Here is a 17,062-nt window from a genome sequence, read left to right on the forward strand (position 1 = left end):
CTTTGTTAATTGCCGTTAGGGGAGCCCGGCTGGGGTCTTTCGCCAGGCCAGCGTCGCCTGCCCACCAAGCCTGGTTTGCTCACCTTTGAACTGCAAAGGGATCAAGTTCAGCTCGAGTTGCCTGTATTGGGACTGGGAGAAAGGAGAGGGAGCGTGAGGGAGAGAGGAGTGGGAGAAGGGGAAAGGGGAAACGGGAGGAGGGAGGAGAGAGGAGGAGGAGAGAGGGAGGGGAGGGATCGAGAGAGAGAGAGCGGGGAGAGAGAGAGGCTGCAATCTCCTCCCTGAATCGCGCACAGCGCTGCAGATCCCAGTGCTCTGACATGCGGGCCGAATGCAGGTGAGGAAAGGCACGGACTCTGCGGCTGCGAACCCAAACTTGGGCACCGCGCGGTGCGCACGGCTCAGCCTTCACCCCCGCGGGCGAACGGCTGCTGCGGTTTCAGGAGGCGGCTTCGAGACTAATGACCTTGCGCAGAGTTGTTAAGAAAAAAAGAGAAACCCGAGCTCTCTGGGTGAGACGGGACCGACACTCAGGGCGTCTCTGAAGATGGCTCGGGCTGCTTTTCCGCGCACGGGGGGAACCCGGACGCGGACCGCTGTGTGACTCGAGTCGTCTCCACTACACGGTGCCCGAAGCGACCTGCCGGGATTTTTCATTCTCAATCTGTTGACTGGCTCCCCCTCTGCCTGATCGGAGTCGGAGTTGAGACTGGCTTGTTGCTGGCCCTAGCACCTCTTGCAGGAAGCGACTCACGTTTGCCTGGGCAGTCGGAGCAGAAGCTGGGTCTGGAGTGAGTGGCTGGAACGTGAATTGGACTCAACTCGAGTAGCAGCAAAGACGAGCGGGATTGGCAGGCGGGGGAGGCTGCAGGCTCGCTCCCGGCCGCTTCCCGGCTCCACCGCCCGCCTGCCGGAGCGGTTCCAGCCCCATCCGACTGAGCATTGACGGGAGCCCGGGTTCCTCTGCCGGTTGCGGGTATGACTCTGGGGGGGCGCCGATCCCGCGGCGCGCAGTGTCCCGTGAACTGTGAGTACTGCGACTGAACGGCGGCTGGCTAGCGGGCGATTAGCACCCATTGCATAAATTATGAAACAATAACTTTCGGAAGAAGCAAGAGGAGGAAAAAAAAAGAAGGCTCTATCTCTGGTACCCCCTGGCCGACTCTGGACGCTGCTCTTGCCCCCTCCCTACGTTCCCTCTTGCTTCTTCCCTTCCCGGAGAGGGGAGAGGACTGGGAGGAGGGCAGGCCACGGGCCTCAGAGGAGGGGGGCGCCAAGGGGCCGTAATTAGAAGGAGCAGTAGCAGCAGCAGCAGGAGAAGATGCTGAGGATGCGGACCATGGGATGGGCGCGCGCCTGGTGTCTGGGCTGCTGTCTCCTCTTGCCGCTCTCGCTCAGCCTAGCGGCCGCCAAGCAACTCCTCCGGTACCGACTGGCCGAGGAGGGCCCAGCAGACGTCCGCATCGGCAACGTCGCCTCGGACTTGGGCATCGTGACCGGCTCCGGTGAGGTGACTTTCAGCCTCGAGTCGGGCTCAGAGTACCTGAAGATCGACAATCTCACCGGCGAGCTGAGTACGAGCGAGCGGCGCATTGACCGCGAGAAACTGCCCCAGTGTCAGATGATCTTCGACGAAAACGAGTGCTTCTTGGACTTCGAGGTCTCGGTGATCGGGCCCTCGCAGAGCTGGGTGGACCTGTTCGAGGGTCGGGTCATCGTGCTCGACATCAACGACAACACGCCCACCTTCCCGTCACCCGTGCTCACGCTCACGGTGGAGGAGAACCGGCCGGTGGGCACTCTATACCTGCTGCCCACCGCCACCGACCGGGACTTCGGCCGCAACGGCATTGAGCGCTACGAGCTGCTACAGGAGCCCGGGGGCGGCGGCGGCGGCGGCGGCGGCGAGGGCCGGCGCGCCGGGCCTGCCGACAGCGCCCCCTACCCCGGGGGCGGCGGGAACGGCGGGAGCGGCAGCGGCCCCGGGGGCTCTAAGAGGAGGCTGGACGCGCCAGAAGCCGGCGGCGGGACCAGCCCGGGCGGACGCAGCAGCGTGTTCGAACTGCAGGTGGCCGACACCCCGGATGGCGAAAAGCAGCCGCAACTGATCGTGAAGGGGGCGCTGGACCGCGAACAGCGCGACTCCTACGAACTGACCCTGAGGGTGCGCGACGGTGGCGACCCGCCTCGCTCCTCTCAGGCCATCCTGCGGGTGCTCATCACCGACGTGAACGACAACAGCCCCCGCTTCGAGAAGAGCGTGTATGAGGCTGACCTGGCCGAGAACAGCGCCCCGGGGACCCCTATCCTGCAGCTGCGTGCCGCCGACCTGGACGTGGGGGTCAACGGGCAGATTGAATACGTGTTCGGGGCGGCTACCGAGTCCGTGCGGCGGCTGCTGCGCCTAGACGAGACGTCCGGCTGGCTCAGTGTCCTGCACCGTATAGACCGCGAGGAAGTGAATCAGCTGCGCTTCACGGTCATGGCCCGCGATCGCGGGCAGCCTCCCAAGACAGACAAAGCCACGGTGGTCCTTAATATCAAGGACGAGAACGATAATGTGCCGTCCATTGAAATCCGCAAGATCGGGCGTATCCCACTCAAGGACGGGGTGGCCAACGTGGCCGAGGACGTTCTGGTGGACACCCCCATCGCCCTGGTACAGGTGTCTGACCGAGACCAAGGCGAGAATGGAGTGGTCACCTGCACCGTGGTGGGCGACGTGCCCTTCCAGCTCAAGCCGGCCAGTGACACAGAGGGCGACCAGAACAAGAAAAAGTACTTCCTGCACACCTCGGCCCCTTTGGACTATGAGACCACCAGGGAGTTCAACGTGGTCATAGTAGCGGTGGACTCGGGCAGCCCCAGTCTCTCCAGCAACAACTCCCTGATTGTCAAGGTGGGAGACACCAATGACAACCCGCCTGTCTTTGGCCAGTCAGTGGTGGAGGTGTACTTTCCTGAGAACAACATCCCCGGAGAGAGGGTAGCCACGGTGCTGGCTACAGACGCGGACAGTGGGAAAAACGCTGAAATCGCCTACTCGCTGGACTCTTCCGTGATGGGGATCTTTGCCATCGATCCCGATTCTGGGGACATCCTCGTCAATACCATGCTGGACCGCGAGCAGACTGACAGGTACGAGTTTAAAGTTAACGCCAGAGACAAAGGCGTCCCCGTGCTACAGGGCAGCACCACAGTGATTGTTCAGGTGGCTGACAAGAATGACAATGACCCTAAGTTCATGCAGGACGTCTTTACTTTTTATGTGAAAGAAAATTTACAGCCCAACAGCCCCGTGGGAATGGTCACAGTGATGGATGCTGACAAGGGGCGCAATGCAGAGATGAGCCTATACATAGAGGAGAACAGTAACATTTTTTCCATTGAAAATGACACGGGGACTATTTACTCCACGATGTCTTTTGACAGAGAACATCAGACCACATACACTTTCAGAGTCAAAGCTGTGGATGGGGGAGATCCCCCCAGATCTGCAACAGCCACTGTCTCTCTCTTTGTGATGGATGAGAATGACAATGCTCCCACTGTCACCCTTCCCAGAAATATTTCCTACACTTTACTGCCACCTTCAAGTAACGTCAGGACAGTAGTAGCTACGGTGTTGGCAACAGACAGTGATGATGGCATCAATGCAGACCTTAACTACAGCATTGTGGGAGGGAATCCCTTCAAGCTGTTTGAGATTGATTCCACCAGTGGTGTGGTTTCCTTAGTGGGAAAACTCACCCAAAAGCATTATGGCTTGCACAGGTTGGTGGTGCAAGTGAATGACAGTGGGCAGCCTTCCCAGTCTACCACGACTCTGGTGCATGTGTTTGTCAATGAAAGTGTTTCTAATGCAACTGTGATTGACTCCCAGATAGCCAGAAGCTTGCACACCCCACTCACCCAGGATATAGCTGGTGACCCAAGCTATGAAATTAGCAAACAGAGACTCAGTATTGTCATTGGGGTGGTTGCTGGAATTATGACTGTGATTCTAATCATCTTAATTGTAGTGATGGCAAGATACTGCAGGTCAAAAAATAAAAATGGCTATGAAGCCGGCAAAAAAGATCATGAAGACTTTTTTACACCCCAACAGCATGACAAATCTAAAAAACCTAAAAAGGACAAGAAAAACAAAAAATCTAAGCAGCCACTCTACAGCAGCATTGTCACTGTAGAAGCTTCTAAACCAAATGGACAGAGGTATGATAGTGTCAATGAGAAGCTGTCAGACAGCCCAAGCATGGGCCGATACCGATCAGTTAATGGTGGGCCTGGCAGTCCTGACCTGGCCAGGCATTACAAATCTAGTTCCCCCTTGCCTACTGTCCAGCTTCACCCCCAGTCACCAACTGCAGGAAAAAAACACCAGGCCGTACAAGATCTACCACCAGCCAATACATTTGTGGGAGCAGGAGACAACATTTCAATTGGATCAGATCACTGCTCTGAGTACAGCTGTCAAACCAATAACAAATACAGCAAACAGGTAAGATGCATCCCACATATATTTAAATATCTAAGACAGGGCACCTTCTGCAAAGTCTTGTCTTCACTCTTAAAGCTATTAGTTAAATTTTTAATAGCAGGAAATTAATGCGGGTCTAATTCTTATACCATTTATTTAGTAGAGGACATTTACAAAAGGTACACCACTATAGTTTGCACCTTATACCAGAGTGTACTAAGTTACAGAGGGAAACACTGTAAGTGGTATTTTACGCTTCTCTTAGTGTTTGACAATTCTAATTCATGCTACGTTTTTTGTTTCCAGATAAATATGTGTGAATTGTTTGGATGGCTAGTTTTAACCTAAAATTCTTTTCTTTTGTGCTACTAAGTGGATAATTTTATCCAAAGACAACATTTCTAAAGTTACTACTGCTGTCTATGCAAATTGGACACTAAATAGTTTTAGCTACATTATACATTATGCAGAATTTTATAGATAAGCAGATGCTGATTCATGCAAATGAAGTACGAAGTCTGAGATATTGAAATGCTGACTGACAAAAATGCTGACTTAAAAACATTTAATGATATGTAAATGCCATAAAAAACTACATTTTAATATTTCAGTATCTATACAATTAGGCTTTTATGAGGATATGCAGTTGGCATTTGTAGTATATGTATTTGGTATGAAAAGTTCATAAGCAAAAGTAAATTGCATGAATCATGTATTATTTCAACCAAGTAACAAAAATGTTCATGTTTGGTGTAGTGTGTGTGAAAATATTTTGGTATGCATTGTGATATATTGAGACTATAAAGGTTTTATGGAATATTTGACACAGTTGTTTCTCAGTGAAATGTGGAAACTAAAAAAAAAAGCAAAGTATATTCTGAGGTGAACTTCAGAAAATACATAATTTATTTTTGAAAGTTTTGTTTTGTGTAATGTGTGTGTGAGTGTATAACTCACAAAGTTTACTTTTCTCACCCATCAACATTTGACACACAACAAATGAAAACCGTTTGGAAACTTCTGTATCTAAAGCTGTAGCAACTCGGCTAATAAAACATCACATATTTCTTACCGCCAGAACATTTCAGGAAACATATTTATGTCTGTCAAGCAATATCCAATAAAGAGTGTTCTATTAAATATGTTTTGCATGTGGAATGTGTGATCTTAATTAAGGCAATGTAAAAAGTTTATTTTATAGCCTCACATTGTTAGGCTCACATTGAAGATGTTATTGATGGGCTCATTAAAGGTATAGAAAAGAGATAAATATTAATTTCTTATTGTTTTCTATAATTTTAAAAATAAGCATTATAAAGAAATGTTTTTGATGTATTCCTTTATTGTAGCTATTTGGATAAGGAAAAATACACAGTATGCTTTTATATCCAGTTACCAAAGCAATCCAAGAAAACACAGGTTTGAACTACATTGAATTAAATGACTTTTATAAAGATGCCTTTTCAAGTATGTGAGTCTTATTTCCTTTAAACTAAAATATGCCAAGTGGAAAGTATGTTTGTTATCACTTTACCTAGGCTTAGAGGCAGATTTCTATTTTGTTTTTGGTGCTTTTATCTGTTTTATAAACAAGGAAGATTCCAGTTAAAAGTAACAGCACTTTTATAACATTAGTTATAGAACCCACAAATAGAGATTTGTAGAGATTTCTTTAGAAAATGATAATTTGTTAAGAGAAAGCATGTGAAAAGATCTTTATGCAGAATACGTACTTCACTGTCATCTTAAAAGAACTTTGTATCCTGTGGTTGACTAACATTTGCATTCTAAATTATGTAAAATAAACTTTTGAGTGGACATATCAAGTGGCAGATTTATAGATATTTTATACAACTACCTCCTATGTTCTGCTCTGTCACTTAAGTTTTATTTGACTCATCAAATAGGGTTAGCTCTATATTCTTGAATATTTAAAACAGTCAATATCAAGAGTGTGGTGGCATCCTGTCTAAAAGGCAAAGTGATAGGCTTATAAATAAACTAATGTATGGTGTTAGTCTCTTAACTGAACAAGGAAGTCCATATATCAGAAGAGAAAACCTACAAAGCCACTCAAATAAACCATGCAGTTTGCCAAAAGTAACTTTGGAAAACGTGTATGTTGTTAAGCACTTGAAAGATGTATAAAGTTTTAACCACAATAAACAGTTGATCTAAAATGAAATAAAGGCAAATGAAATACATTCCCCTTAATGTAATTAGTGATAGTAATTGATATGCTTCATCTACTCAGTATTGCTGTCAGGAGACAAGGGATCCATTTACAAATTTACATTCTGTTTTGACATCTGGCATAATGAGATCTTTTTTGTTCTCATTTTTGTTTGTGCTGTAGATAGATGATTTTCTGTATTTATTTTTAAAAGATATTGCCTTTTTAAACTTAACCAAAATGTATTTTCTTTGATTAAACCTGAACTTTTTTTTTAATTCAGAGTTTTCTTATAATTTCTCCCCTTTAATGCTGAATTTATGTAAAGAAAATCTTGAGAGTTGCCGTTTTTAAATTTCATATGGTAGGGATTAATTAAAAAATAGAAGATTTTATTTGACATAAAGCCTTTATTAATTTATAATTTTCCTGAATTGCCTTATTATATATAGTTCCTTATTTGTGATACAATGAAAATGATGTCTATTCCAGTGTTTTTATCTTCTTGAGAATAAGTGTTGCTCCTAAGTTCTGTTAATGGTTAGGCTATAATGAGTTAAACAGCTTTGTAGAAATGAAAGTTTGTAAAAAAAAACGCCCCCTCCTCTTTTTTGTTTGTTTTCATGGGTTCTAAGGACAGTCAAATCAATCTTCTATAGTTATTCCTGGGCAGAATCTGGGAGATAATGTGTTGCAGAGATACTGGAATTATTTCAGAAATCCGCACTTTTGATGATGTAGCCCAGGTTTTCATACTTTAGGCCTTTGCAATTCAAACAAGAGCCCTTGTTCTCAACTAAATAATGTGTCTAATTGAGAAAAATGGGGATCGTTGATAGCATTAAGTATCCTATCCACCTTTTCATTTCATTCTTCCTTTACTTGGTAAATCTGGCCTTGGTGGTTGTTAAAGTTTTGTGACCTGGAAGTTCAGCTGTGCTTTTGATTTGTAAAATGAAAGCAGAAGCATTCTGTTTTCTATTCATTTTACTATGTGTTAAGTATTTTTCAATTGTCTTAAAAATAATATAATTTCAAAAGATTAATAGACAATATAAAACTATAGTTCCTACTTTGCATATTATTTTCAACTCCTGTCAAGCTTATCTGTGCCATGATGTTATTTAGATAACGTACTGGCAAGTAAAATTTTTATTTTATTTAGTAAATGGAAGGTAATGTATTTTATTTTTGGCAAGCAGATAGAGGATACAGCTTGAATAAACATTAACTTAAAACTCTATTTGTAGCTGATCCTGCAGTACTCAAGAAAAATTCATATTAACTGCAGTGACAGTTTCCTTTGCCTAAAAGAACTGCTGAATGTCATCAGAATAATGTTCCCTTCAATTGATCAATTTGTGGTCGATATATCCATTATATACTTTGTAAAGATATGGCAGAAATTATTTTTTTAATTACTTAGATTTTGGAAGCAAGAAATGACTTGCCATCATCTATTACAGTTCTAAGCACTAAGAAAACTGAGTATCAATTTATTTGTGAATGTATGTTATACCATATGTATTATAGTGGAAATGCATTTGCATGGTGATGCCAACCACAGCTTTCTGCTTTAACTCCATAAGCATTACTTCTACAATATGGTTCTGCTATCTATGACCGAGGACACTTTGAAGAGGCAGAATGAATCTGCATATGGTGGGATTTCTGTTACATATGGCCAGAAATCATAGACAAGAGGCTAGTGACTGATGAAAGTTAGCCAGTGTCTTTAGTCAGGAGCTATCTACCAAACAGCTCTTGGCTTTCTGGATGTCTGTGAATCAAGGAAAGGGTCATTCACTGATTTGATCTGCAATGAATATACAGGTTTTTTGAAGTCCAGGTATGACCATTTGAACCTTATCTCAAACTTCTCCTAAGTCAGTTAATGAATTTGACCTAAGACCACAAAATCAATTTAATAATTGTAAGTAAATCATGCAGCTGGACAACTGTAACAAAAACATTCTTTCTTGTTATCTTTTATTTTTGAGTAAGTACATATCTCATGTAGAAAAGCATACTCCTGTGATAAATACGTATCATAATCCCTCTCTCTCTCTTGCTCTCTCACACACACCCATACAGACACACAAACAGATGTATTCATGTAAACTAACTATGATGCCATTAGGCTCTTATTTACTGTGATATTCATACATTGATATGTAGAAGAGACTTAAACTTTAAACACAAACAAAACTGACATAAAATATATCATAATCAAATGTTTAATGTCAAAATTTCTAGAGATATCACATTTTACAATTAAAAGATATTAACCAAACCAGTCTCCTCACTTTGTAGAAGAAACTGAGGCTTAGTTTGAAAGTTAGTTTGACTGATATCATAAGATTATCAGGGATATAATGTGGACTAGAGTCCAACTCATGGAATGCAGAGTCCAGTGTTCTTTTTTTTAATCATTCTACAGGAGAAAAAAAAATTAAATTTCTATAACTTTTTCTCTATGTATTCCAATAGTGACAGAAATCTCTTGAGGTTTTCTTATGTATAACTATATATTTGGCTATCAAAACTGATGTTTTTTACAGTAGTATATAATTCTGCTTTGGGTTCTAGTTTTTATCTGTAAAATTATTGGGGAAATTGTATTCCAAATTTTATAGATTTTTAACAGAAATTCATAGTTTTTCCCCCTTATATAAGATAGCAATTCATGGCATTCATTAAAATAACTTAACATGGTTTAGAACATATATTCAACAAGTTAAGAGGATTTTTCATTTTAGCAGAACAATGACAGTAGACATAAGCTCCTATATAGCATTTAGTATATCCTCAATAAAAACGTATTTGTAATGGAAATGAATAAAGCTTTCTATATGTTGTTTATGAAAAAAAACTTTCTATGCATTCTAATTGGGATGATCTTTTACTTTTTCCATCAATAGTGATGACTCCTTTGGCTTCTACACTGTTTTTCATTTTGCCAACTTTGCAGATGCACTTTACTTAAATAGCGTCCTTAACACACAATTGTGGACTATTTTCTTCCTCTATTTTTTTAAAGAAAGTGCCATTTTATTATTTTTCAATTGAATTGTTTCCTTGGTAGAGAGTTTACCAATCTAGCTTTTTCTATTCTAAATTTAACCTATTGGTAAAATACAAATTGGTGAATTTATTAATTTCAAATGTAAAACCCATACTGTTTTTAAAGCTAAATAAAATGTAACAAAACCATTGCTTTATCATAGCCACTAATGCTTTCAGATATTTTAACATTCCTTTTCCTAGAAGAGGATGGTAGTAGAGGTCATATATAGAAAATTTACTATGATAATTGTTTAGAGTTTTATGTTTAACCTGTATATAACCAAATTCTAGGCTATAGCAAAGCTCATCATCCATTTGTTTACATTTATGACTATAGAAATAGTAGAATCTTTGTGCATATATATATATATATATATACACACATATATATGTGTGTGTGTATATATATACATACATACATAAAGAGAGAGTCAGCTTTGCTTTTCTATCTTATTTATTTTAAAAGCCCTTAGAATCTCTAAAGCAGCGACTCTGTTTCAGAACATTACACAGTGCTTTATTTAGCATTAGTGTTGTGAGAGAAATCACATTCCAAGAAGAACTGAGCTGAAACCACTAAAACTAATCTTAATTATCACTTCTGGTGAATTAATGTTCTAAAGGCAGATAAAGGGTTATTTTCAGGAATTTAGTGATGTTTGTACTGAACTCTACAATACAATGCTGTTTATAAACAACAACTTAAAACTATTACAGCTTCCAAGTAGGATTCATCCAAGTTGACTTTTTCCCACCTGGATGTATTTATTATTTACAAACACATAATTTGCAAATAAAAATTCTTTTCTCCAAAACCTCCACCACAACATTCCAATTTTGGGCATAAGCCATTGGGGAAATTTCTTCATAGTTTTTTTTTTTTTTTTTTTTACCTGCATAAATCTTTATTTTCCTTCTTTCAGATGCGTCTACATCCATACATTACTGTGTTTGGCTGAATTCCACTCAAATATGATGCTCCATTATGCACCATACTCTGATGACCTTGCTACTTCGAAACCTGCTGGAGCCTGCCCTTGGCCGTGGGGTGTCAGCCAATCACTGCTTGTTCCATTTGTTGTGCATTTGATTTTCTTTTTTTTTTTTTTTCCTCATTTAAGGAAAAATAGTATTGAAATAAATAAACTTATAAAAGAAACAGTATTAATAAAGAAATGTGCTATTAGTGGGTGTCATTTACCAGGAACTACATTCTCAGAGAGGTAGTTATCAGAATTTAATAATGAAGTCTTTAAAAAAAAATCTACAAATGTATTTCAACAATGATTTTAAGACTCTGGCTTTGTGTAAACCAAGGAAAAGTAAGTTTATGAAGTCTCTGTCTATAATACATTAAATAATGACTATGAATAAAATCCTAAATTACTCAATAGTTTTAAAGTGTTACGTATTCAAAGCCTTTTCCAGACTAGGGAGAGAGTTCTGTTAGAGTGAAGGGTAGTGTCTCTTGTGCATTCTGTGTGTGTATTTCTAAATGCCACTGTGTGTGTTTGTGTGTGCTCCCACAGATTATATGCAAAGACTTTGAGCAACATTTATAAAAAGTATTTTCTCTAAGACAAATTCGAGAGATTTATTTTGTGCTTACCACAGGCACTGCCAGTGGATTGTTTTTTCCCTAATCTTGAAATATTGACCAAAATATCTGTAGAATTTTCATGACTTTGTTGTTGTTAAATTTCTTAAGAAAATTTAGAACCTTTGAGTTAGATTCACAGAAGTCATCGTGGTCACATTCAGAAGGAAGATGTAGCTACCTATTTTTTTTAGTTTTCGTTTATCAGAAGACTATTCTATTTGATGTCAGGTAACATAAGTTCAAGCAACTTCTGAGAATTCAGCATGTTATATATTTTTGAGAAAGCAAGTAGCTGAATTTTAGTTATACAAATAGTAATTTTCTAGGTAAGTCAAGAATTCTCTGTATGTTTCCTCTCACTCTCTTTGTATATTTATGTCTCTGTTTGTTATGTTGTATGTGTTTGTGTGCCTAAAATAAGTGTTCCATATATAAACTTTGGTAATTTTGTAATATATTTATCATACCATCTGCCCTATTAAAGTTTTCCCCAAGTTTTGAGATACTGACCAAGAATTCTAGATTCTTGAGAATTTTTTGGTGAATTATTATCAATATAAAAGCCTTTTAAGAAAAAAAAATACTGGGACAACATAAATATACAGAGTGATAGGAAATGCTCACTAACACTTGTAAATCACTAAAGCATGTATTTCAAGTTGTTTATTTTATTAGCTATTTATTTAATTTTGCAAAAAGGAAATTTTCAGAAATATCACTGAGACTATAGTGAAATTCTTCAGTAAAACCTAATTATCATCAATCTCTCATTTTGTTTTGAGCACAGGACCAGTGTAAGAAACTGGTAAAAAACAAAAACTTCTTACCACTTTTGGCTTCTTGGAAATATTATGTTTTCTCATCCTAAAGTAGTAAGCTTCCTTACTTAAACAAAATCCTGTACTGAATCACATCAACTCAAAGACAAGTTACAGACAAAAAAAAAAAAAAACAGAAAAAAATGTCCAGACTTTTGGGATAAACTAATGTGTAGCCACATGGAGCGGATGTTTATGAATACCTTCACAAAGAACATTCTAAGGCACAATTTTGCAAACTTGGGTATATGAATCAATTTGTGAATTTCTACTACAATCTGGAAAATGCAAAATAAAGCAGAAAAAATGCAAGTAGGCCATTCATACAGTGAGGCTAAATATTTTCTTGTGCAATCCTTATTTCAGTTGTGTTTGTATGCCTCCATTACTCCCTGCTTTTGGTTGCTATGTAAAAAATTTGTCTTATTGTGGAAGTAGCCCAAAAGGAATGAGAACCACCCCTTTAGATTGTTCCACATGGGAAACAATGGCTATTTACTGTTATGATTAGAAAACATAATAAATCAAAACAAAAAAGTACTAACAATCCCAAGGATTTTAGTGTGCTTAAAAGCTGAATCAGAATAATCAGTAGCAGCAAGCTATGAGATGTCTATTATCATCCCTCTAGTGTTTTCTTGTTTTTGTTTTTTTTTCCATCTTTGAACATTTTGCCGTTGGTTCCTGTCCCTGCACAGACTTCCCCTCTGTCCTAACTTAACCCCCTGCTCCCAAATGTTCTCCACCTCAGATCTCCTGACCACTCTCCTTTTCAGTTACTGGAATTTACCTTTTAGAGAGGTACCTATGGACAAATCGAAATGGACTCAAAGCAGTCCACCACCTTATATCTTTTAGCATTTGGATATTTTATTTTAAATGACAATGCAATCCTTCATTCTCCATTATAAAAACTAAAGAGGAATATGAGGATATTAAAGGCGGATTTAAGTAAAGTTTATTTACTTTAACACATACAATATCAGCTGATACTGAGTATGCAAAGAAAAATAAGATAAGTCTTTGTCTTCATGGAATTGATGTATTATAAAGAAGATTACAGAGCAGAAAAATGATAGATTGTGTTTGCCTTATGCTTCTAAAGTTTCAAATCATTGAACTCATGTTTGCTCCTCAGAGCAATCTTTGAGGAAAAGCACCATTATCATTTCTGAGGTAAGGAAACTGGAGTAACGAATAGCTTTTTCAGGACCCTGATGGAACTAGCAAAGAACTTTATCAAGTCTTGGAAGAAATAGCCAGTCAGAATTCAAAAGTACTGAACGCATTTAGTGGAAATGGTGAAATTTGTGCTTTTGAATATAGTATATTTTTAGACTTACCTGGGTAAACTCTTCCCAAAAGAATTAGAACAAATCCAGTTTTTCAAACTTGTTCTAGTCACAACCTACACTTTATACTATCAAAAAAAGTGTTGTGGGTATAACTTGAAGATCTAATCAATTACCCTATTTTGTAAACAACAGCCCCATATGAGATTAAAAACAGACAAACTTCAAGAATTAGGTAAGCAACCAAGATTATCATTTATTTTTGAGGCTATCTCTAGAAAAACTACTGATATCCTCCAGAAGTAATTAATTCCACAGTTTGAAATGTCTCTGAGAATAATTTCTATCTGTAATTTTGAAAAACACTTATCTTGGTTGTGTATAACTTTTGTAATCCATCTATTTTATAGAGAATAGGTTGATTTGCTTTGTCTTTTATACACTATGCAAGGCTTTGTAATTAAAATGATGGCTAAAACAAAACTCTTTAGTGCAAAAATAATATACTAGTACTTAAGGCAAGGGATAGGTGAAGCTCAGAGAGACTGCCCCCAAGTTTGTCTTGTTCATCAAGATATTCCCAGTACCTGCTAGAGTGCTCAGCATAGAGGAGATACCCCTAAATATTTGTGAAACAAACAACGATCAAAGGGCCTGGGCTTTAGTGCTAAGTAGCCTGAAAATCTGTCCACATCAGATCACTGAACTGTGGCATGACCTCTTTTATTTCAAACTCTGAGAACATCCTAGTTGTTATTTTCTTTCCCTGCTGGGTGATGTCTCCAGGATAAAGGACTACCTGCCGGGTTGGCTAGAGTCCCTGCCTTCTCTGCAGGATGTGTGTCTCTTGTTTCTTTACCAAATGAGCAATTCTCTGATTCCCCCTCCTGGCTTCTTCTTAGTGGTGTTATAAACACCAAACCCTTCAAAAAGATTAAACTAAAGCAAATGTGGGAGGGAGGCACTGGTCACACGGTAGACTTCTGGTATATTTTGAGGGGCTGTGAAGAGGTGTGTAGACATATGGGTTTTCAGGATTTTTTGGGAGATCCTCATCTGTGAGGAAATATGGATACATGCATGCCCATGCACATGCACGGGTCTCTGTATTCGTCTATTTATATATCCCTGCAAGCATTATTCATTCACTGTGCCAACCTATGCTCACTGATAATGTATTATTTTTTTCCATTTTCATTCTGACTCTCCCTGGGGAGCAGTTGTTTTTAAAGATCAGAGTCTAGCATATCTGTAAAGAGAAACATGTACTTGATGTACTCAGGAAAGAAGTCTAGGAGAGGGGATATGTCCTTCCTGTGGACTGATGGGCAGTGAAGCTGAGAAATGCCTTACAACTCAAAAGCACTCCTTAGAAGTCCCGAGATTCTAAGAAGTGCCTCTTTTAAATTGCAAATAACCTCTGAAGGAGTTGATTCTGTCTTTGGCACACCTGGGTGTAAATTGCTCTAAGCAGATAATGAGGTCAGCACCTCCCAAAGATCAATAGTTCTTAAGAAATGGGGATTTTGATGAGGACCCTGAGGAAGGGTGAACAGCCTTCCCTAGTTTAGAAGACTGAGAACTCTTTTAGGCACCATGTGTCTCGGACTCCAGCTGGGAGTCAGGAGGTAAGGTAAGATTATAGCAGCAAAGGGTATTCAGTCCTGATAAAACCAAATGTTTGTGTCCTTGATTTTGTGACCAGAGGGATGACACTAGATGTCTCGGCTTTATATGACTGTAAGACTGGTGTTAAAAAGTAGTCAGTGTTTACTTTCTCCCATTTCTACTAGTTGTTTTGTTTGGTTTTGGTTTTGGTTTTCAGCCTGCAGTATCAGTGCTCTCTATCTTCATTCATTTTCTACCCCTGTATGTTCATGAGAAAAAGAGGAACAAAGAAAGAGAAAAGAAGGGGGGAAAATGCAACCACTGCGTGGCCATACACTCACCTTCTCCCTATTATTTTTATTAGACTACTGTAATCAAAATAGTTGCCATATTATTGCCATGTAGCTGTTTCTTATCCTAATTTAATTAAATTCTCAGAAATTGAGTGCTATTAGGTCTTTACTGGGGTTTTTGTCTGGAGAATCCCATGGACAGAGGAGCCTGGCGGGCTGCAGTCCTTGGGGTCGCAAGGAGTCAGACACAACTGAGAACTAACACTTTGACTTTCACTTCAGGTCTTTACTAAGGGGTTCTCAGGTGGCTTGGTGACAGAGAATCTGCCAGCCAAGCAGGAGACACAGGTTTGATCTCTGGAGAAGATCCCCTGGAGAAGGAAATGGCAACTCATTCCAGTATTCTTGTCTGGAGAATCCCATGGACAGAGGAGGAGTCTGGTGGGGTACAGTGCATGGGGTCGCAAAGAGTCAGACAGGACTTAGAAACTAAGCAATAGTAACAAAGGTCTTTCCTATAGATATCCCAGAAAGCTGAATTTTTAACACTTCCCCCTTCTCAATTCTGACTGCAGAGGGTAGGTCAGGCTAAAAAAGACTTGAAGTTTAGAGCCCCTGAAATTCCTAACTTCTGCTTACTGGTTTTGGTTTTTGACAGCCTCTGACAAAGTAGAAAACTGAAGCCTGATAAGGTGATAGGAAAATCTGCCTTTTGCCCCAACTGTGTCACTGACTGGCCAGTGCGCCCTTGTATAAGTAAGTCCTTTCAAGTCTTGAAGCCTCTCAAACTCATCTTCTGTCATTTTACATAATAACCCTTGCTCTGATTATATGACAGGGTTTATGAGGGTCACATAAACTGTTTGGGACTTATAAAACACTACTGTAACTTGAGATAGTATTTCTCCATATCTATGAATTTCTCTAAGCCCTACTTAAAGTGCATTTGCACTTTTGGAATATTTTCACTATCTGTAATATTATATGAAAAGTTTTTTTTGTTTGTTTTGTTTCAGTTTCTTGGTGCTTTTTGTTTGTTTTGTCATAATCACTTATTTGAAGCCTCTGATGTTCTCTTATCCTGGTTGATTTCTTTGAAGTAATGTTGATCAAGGTGCAACTAGGGTGTGTACCTATCCATAGACCAGGAGACACTGGGTTTTGTCCAAAGTCATTGCAGAGCCTATGACATCTAAATGGGAAAAGGGAAAAGAAATAGTTTATTGCTGCAAAGCAAGTAGCTTAGGAAAGACTCACAATAGTTTGTATCCATTTTGATACTTTTAAAATAAATTTACTACTTTTTAACAGTCCTTTCCTCTTCCATTCTGTATTTCCTGGAAGTTTTTCTTCCATTCCTCATATCCAGTCTCTAACATTGAATGATCATTTATTGAGCTTTAGAAGAAGGCAATGGCACCCCACTCCAGTACTCTTGCCTGTGTCAATCACTCTGCAACGGTGTCTATACCACATTATAACATTGACTTCTCCTAACAGCTCCAGGAAACAGGTTCCATTATTTGCTCCTTGTGACACATGTAACTGGGGAAAAGAAAACAACCTCATAGGTCCCATCCTCTCTATATAAAGCAGGTGCATTCAGCTACTTGCAGTCAACTCTCCTCCAAAATAATTCTCTCTCCAAACCTGAGAGTTATCATTAGCATAGTACAATCACAGAAAAATCCTGATAGATTTTAATTTATGTGCTTTTGTATTTAGGCTTTTG

The 17,062-nt window shown here is 40.0% G+C and overlaps 1 protein-coding gene across 4 annotated transcripts in view; it reads left to right on the forward strand.

Moving 5' to 3' along the window:
• The first annotated feature begins 19 nt into the window (after positions 1 to 19).
• PCDH7 (protocadherin 7) overlaps positions 20 to 17,062 on the forward strand; it is a 476,179-nt gene continuing 459,136 nt past the window's right edge. For 3 of the 4 annotated variants that reach the window (XM_055588213.1, XM_055588214.1, XM_055588215.1), the window contains exon 1: positions 20 to 4,501. In XM_055588213.1, the coding sequence (XP_055444188.1) occupies positions 1,322 to 4,501 (3,180 nt within the window). In that variant the 5' untranslated portion in view covers positions 20 to 1,321. Of the gene's footprint in view, positions 4,502 to 10,642; positions 12,188 to 17,062 lie in introns of those variants that run through there. The other variant, XM_055588216.1, reaches the window with a different exon arrangement.

Source organism: Bubalus kerabau, chromosome 7 (genome assembly GCF_029407905.1).
Source record: "Bubalus kerabau isolate K-KA32 ecotype Philippines breed swamp buffalo chromosome 7, PCC_UOA_SB_1v2, whole genome shotgun sequence".
Taxonomy (NCBI): Eukaryota; Metazoa; Chordata; class Mammalia; order Artiodactyla; family Bovidae; genus Bubalus; species Bubalus kerabau.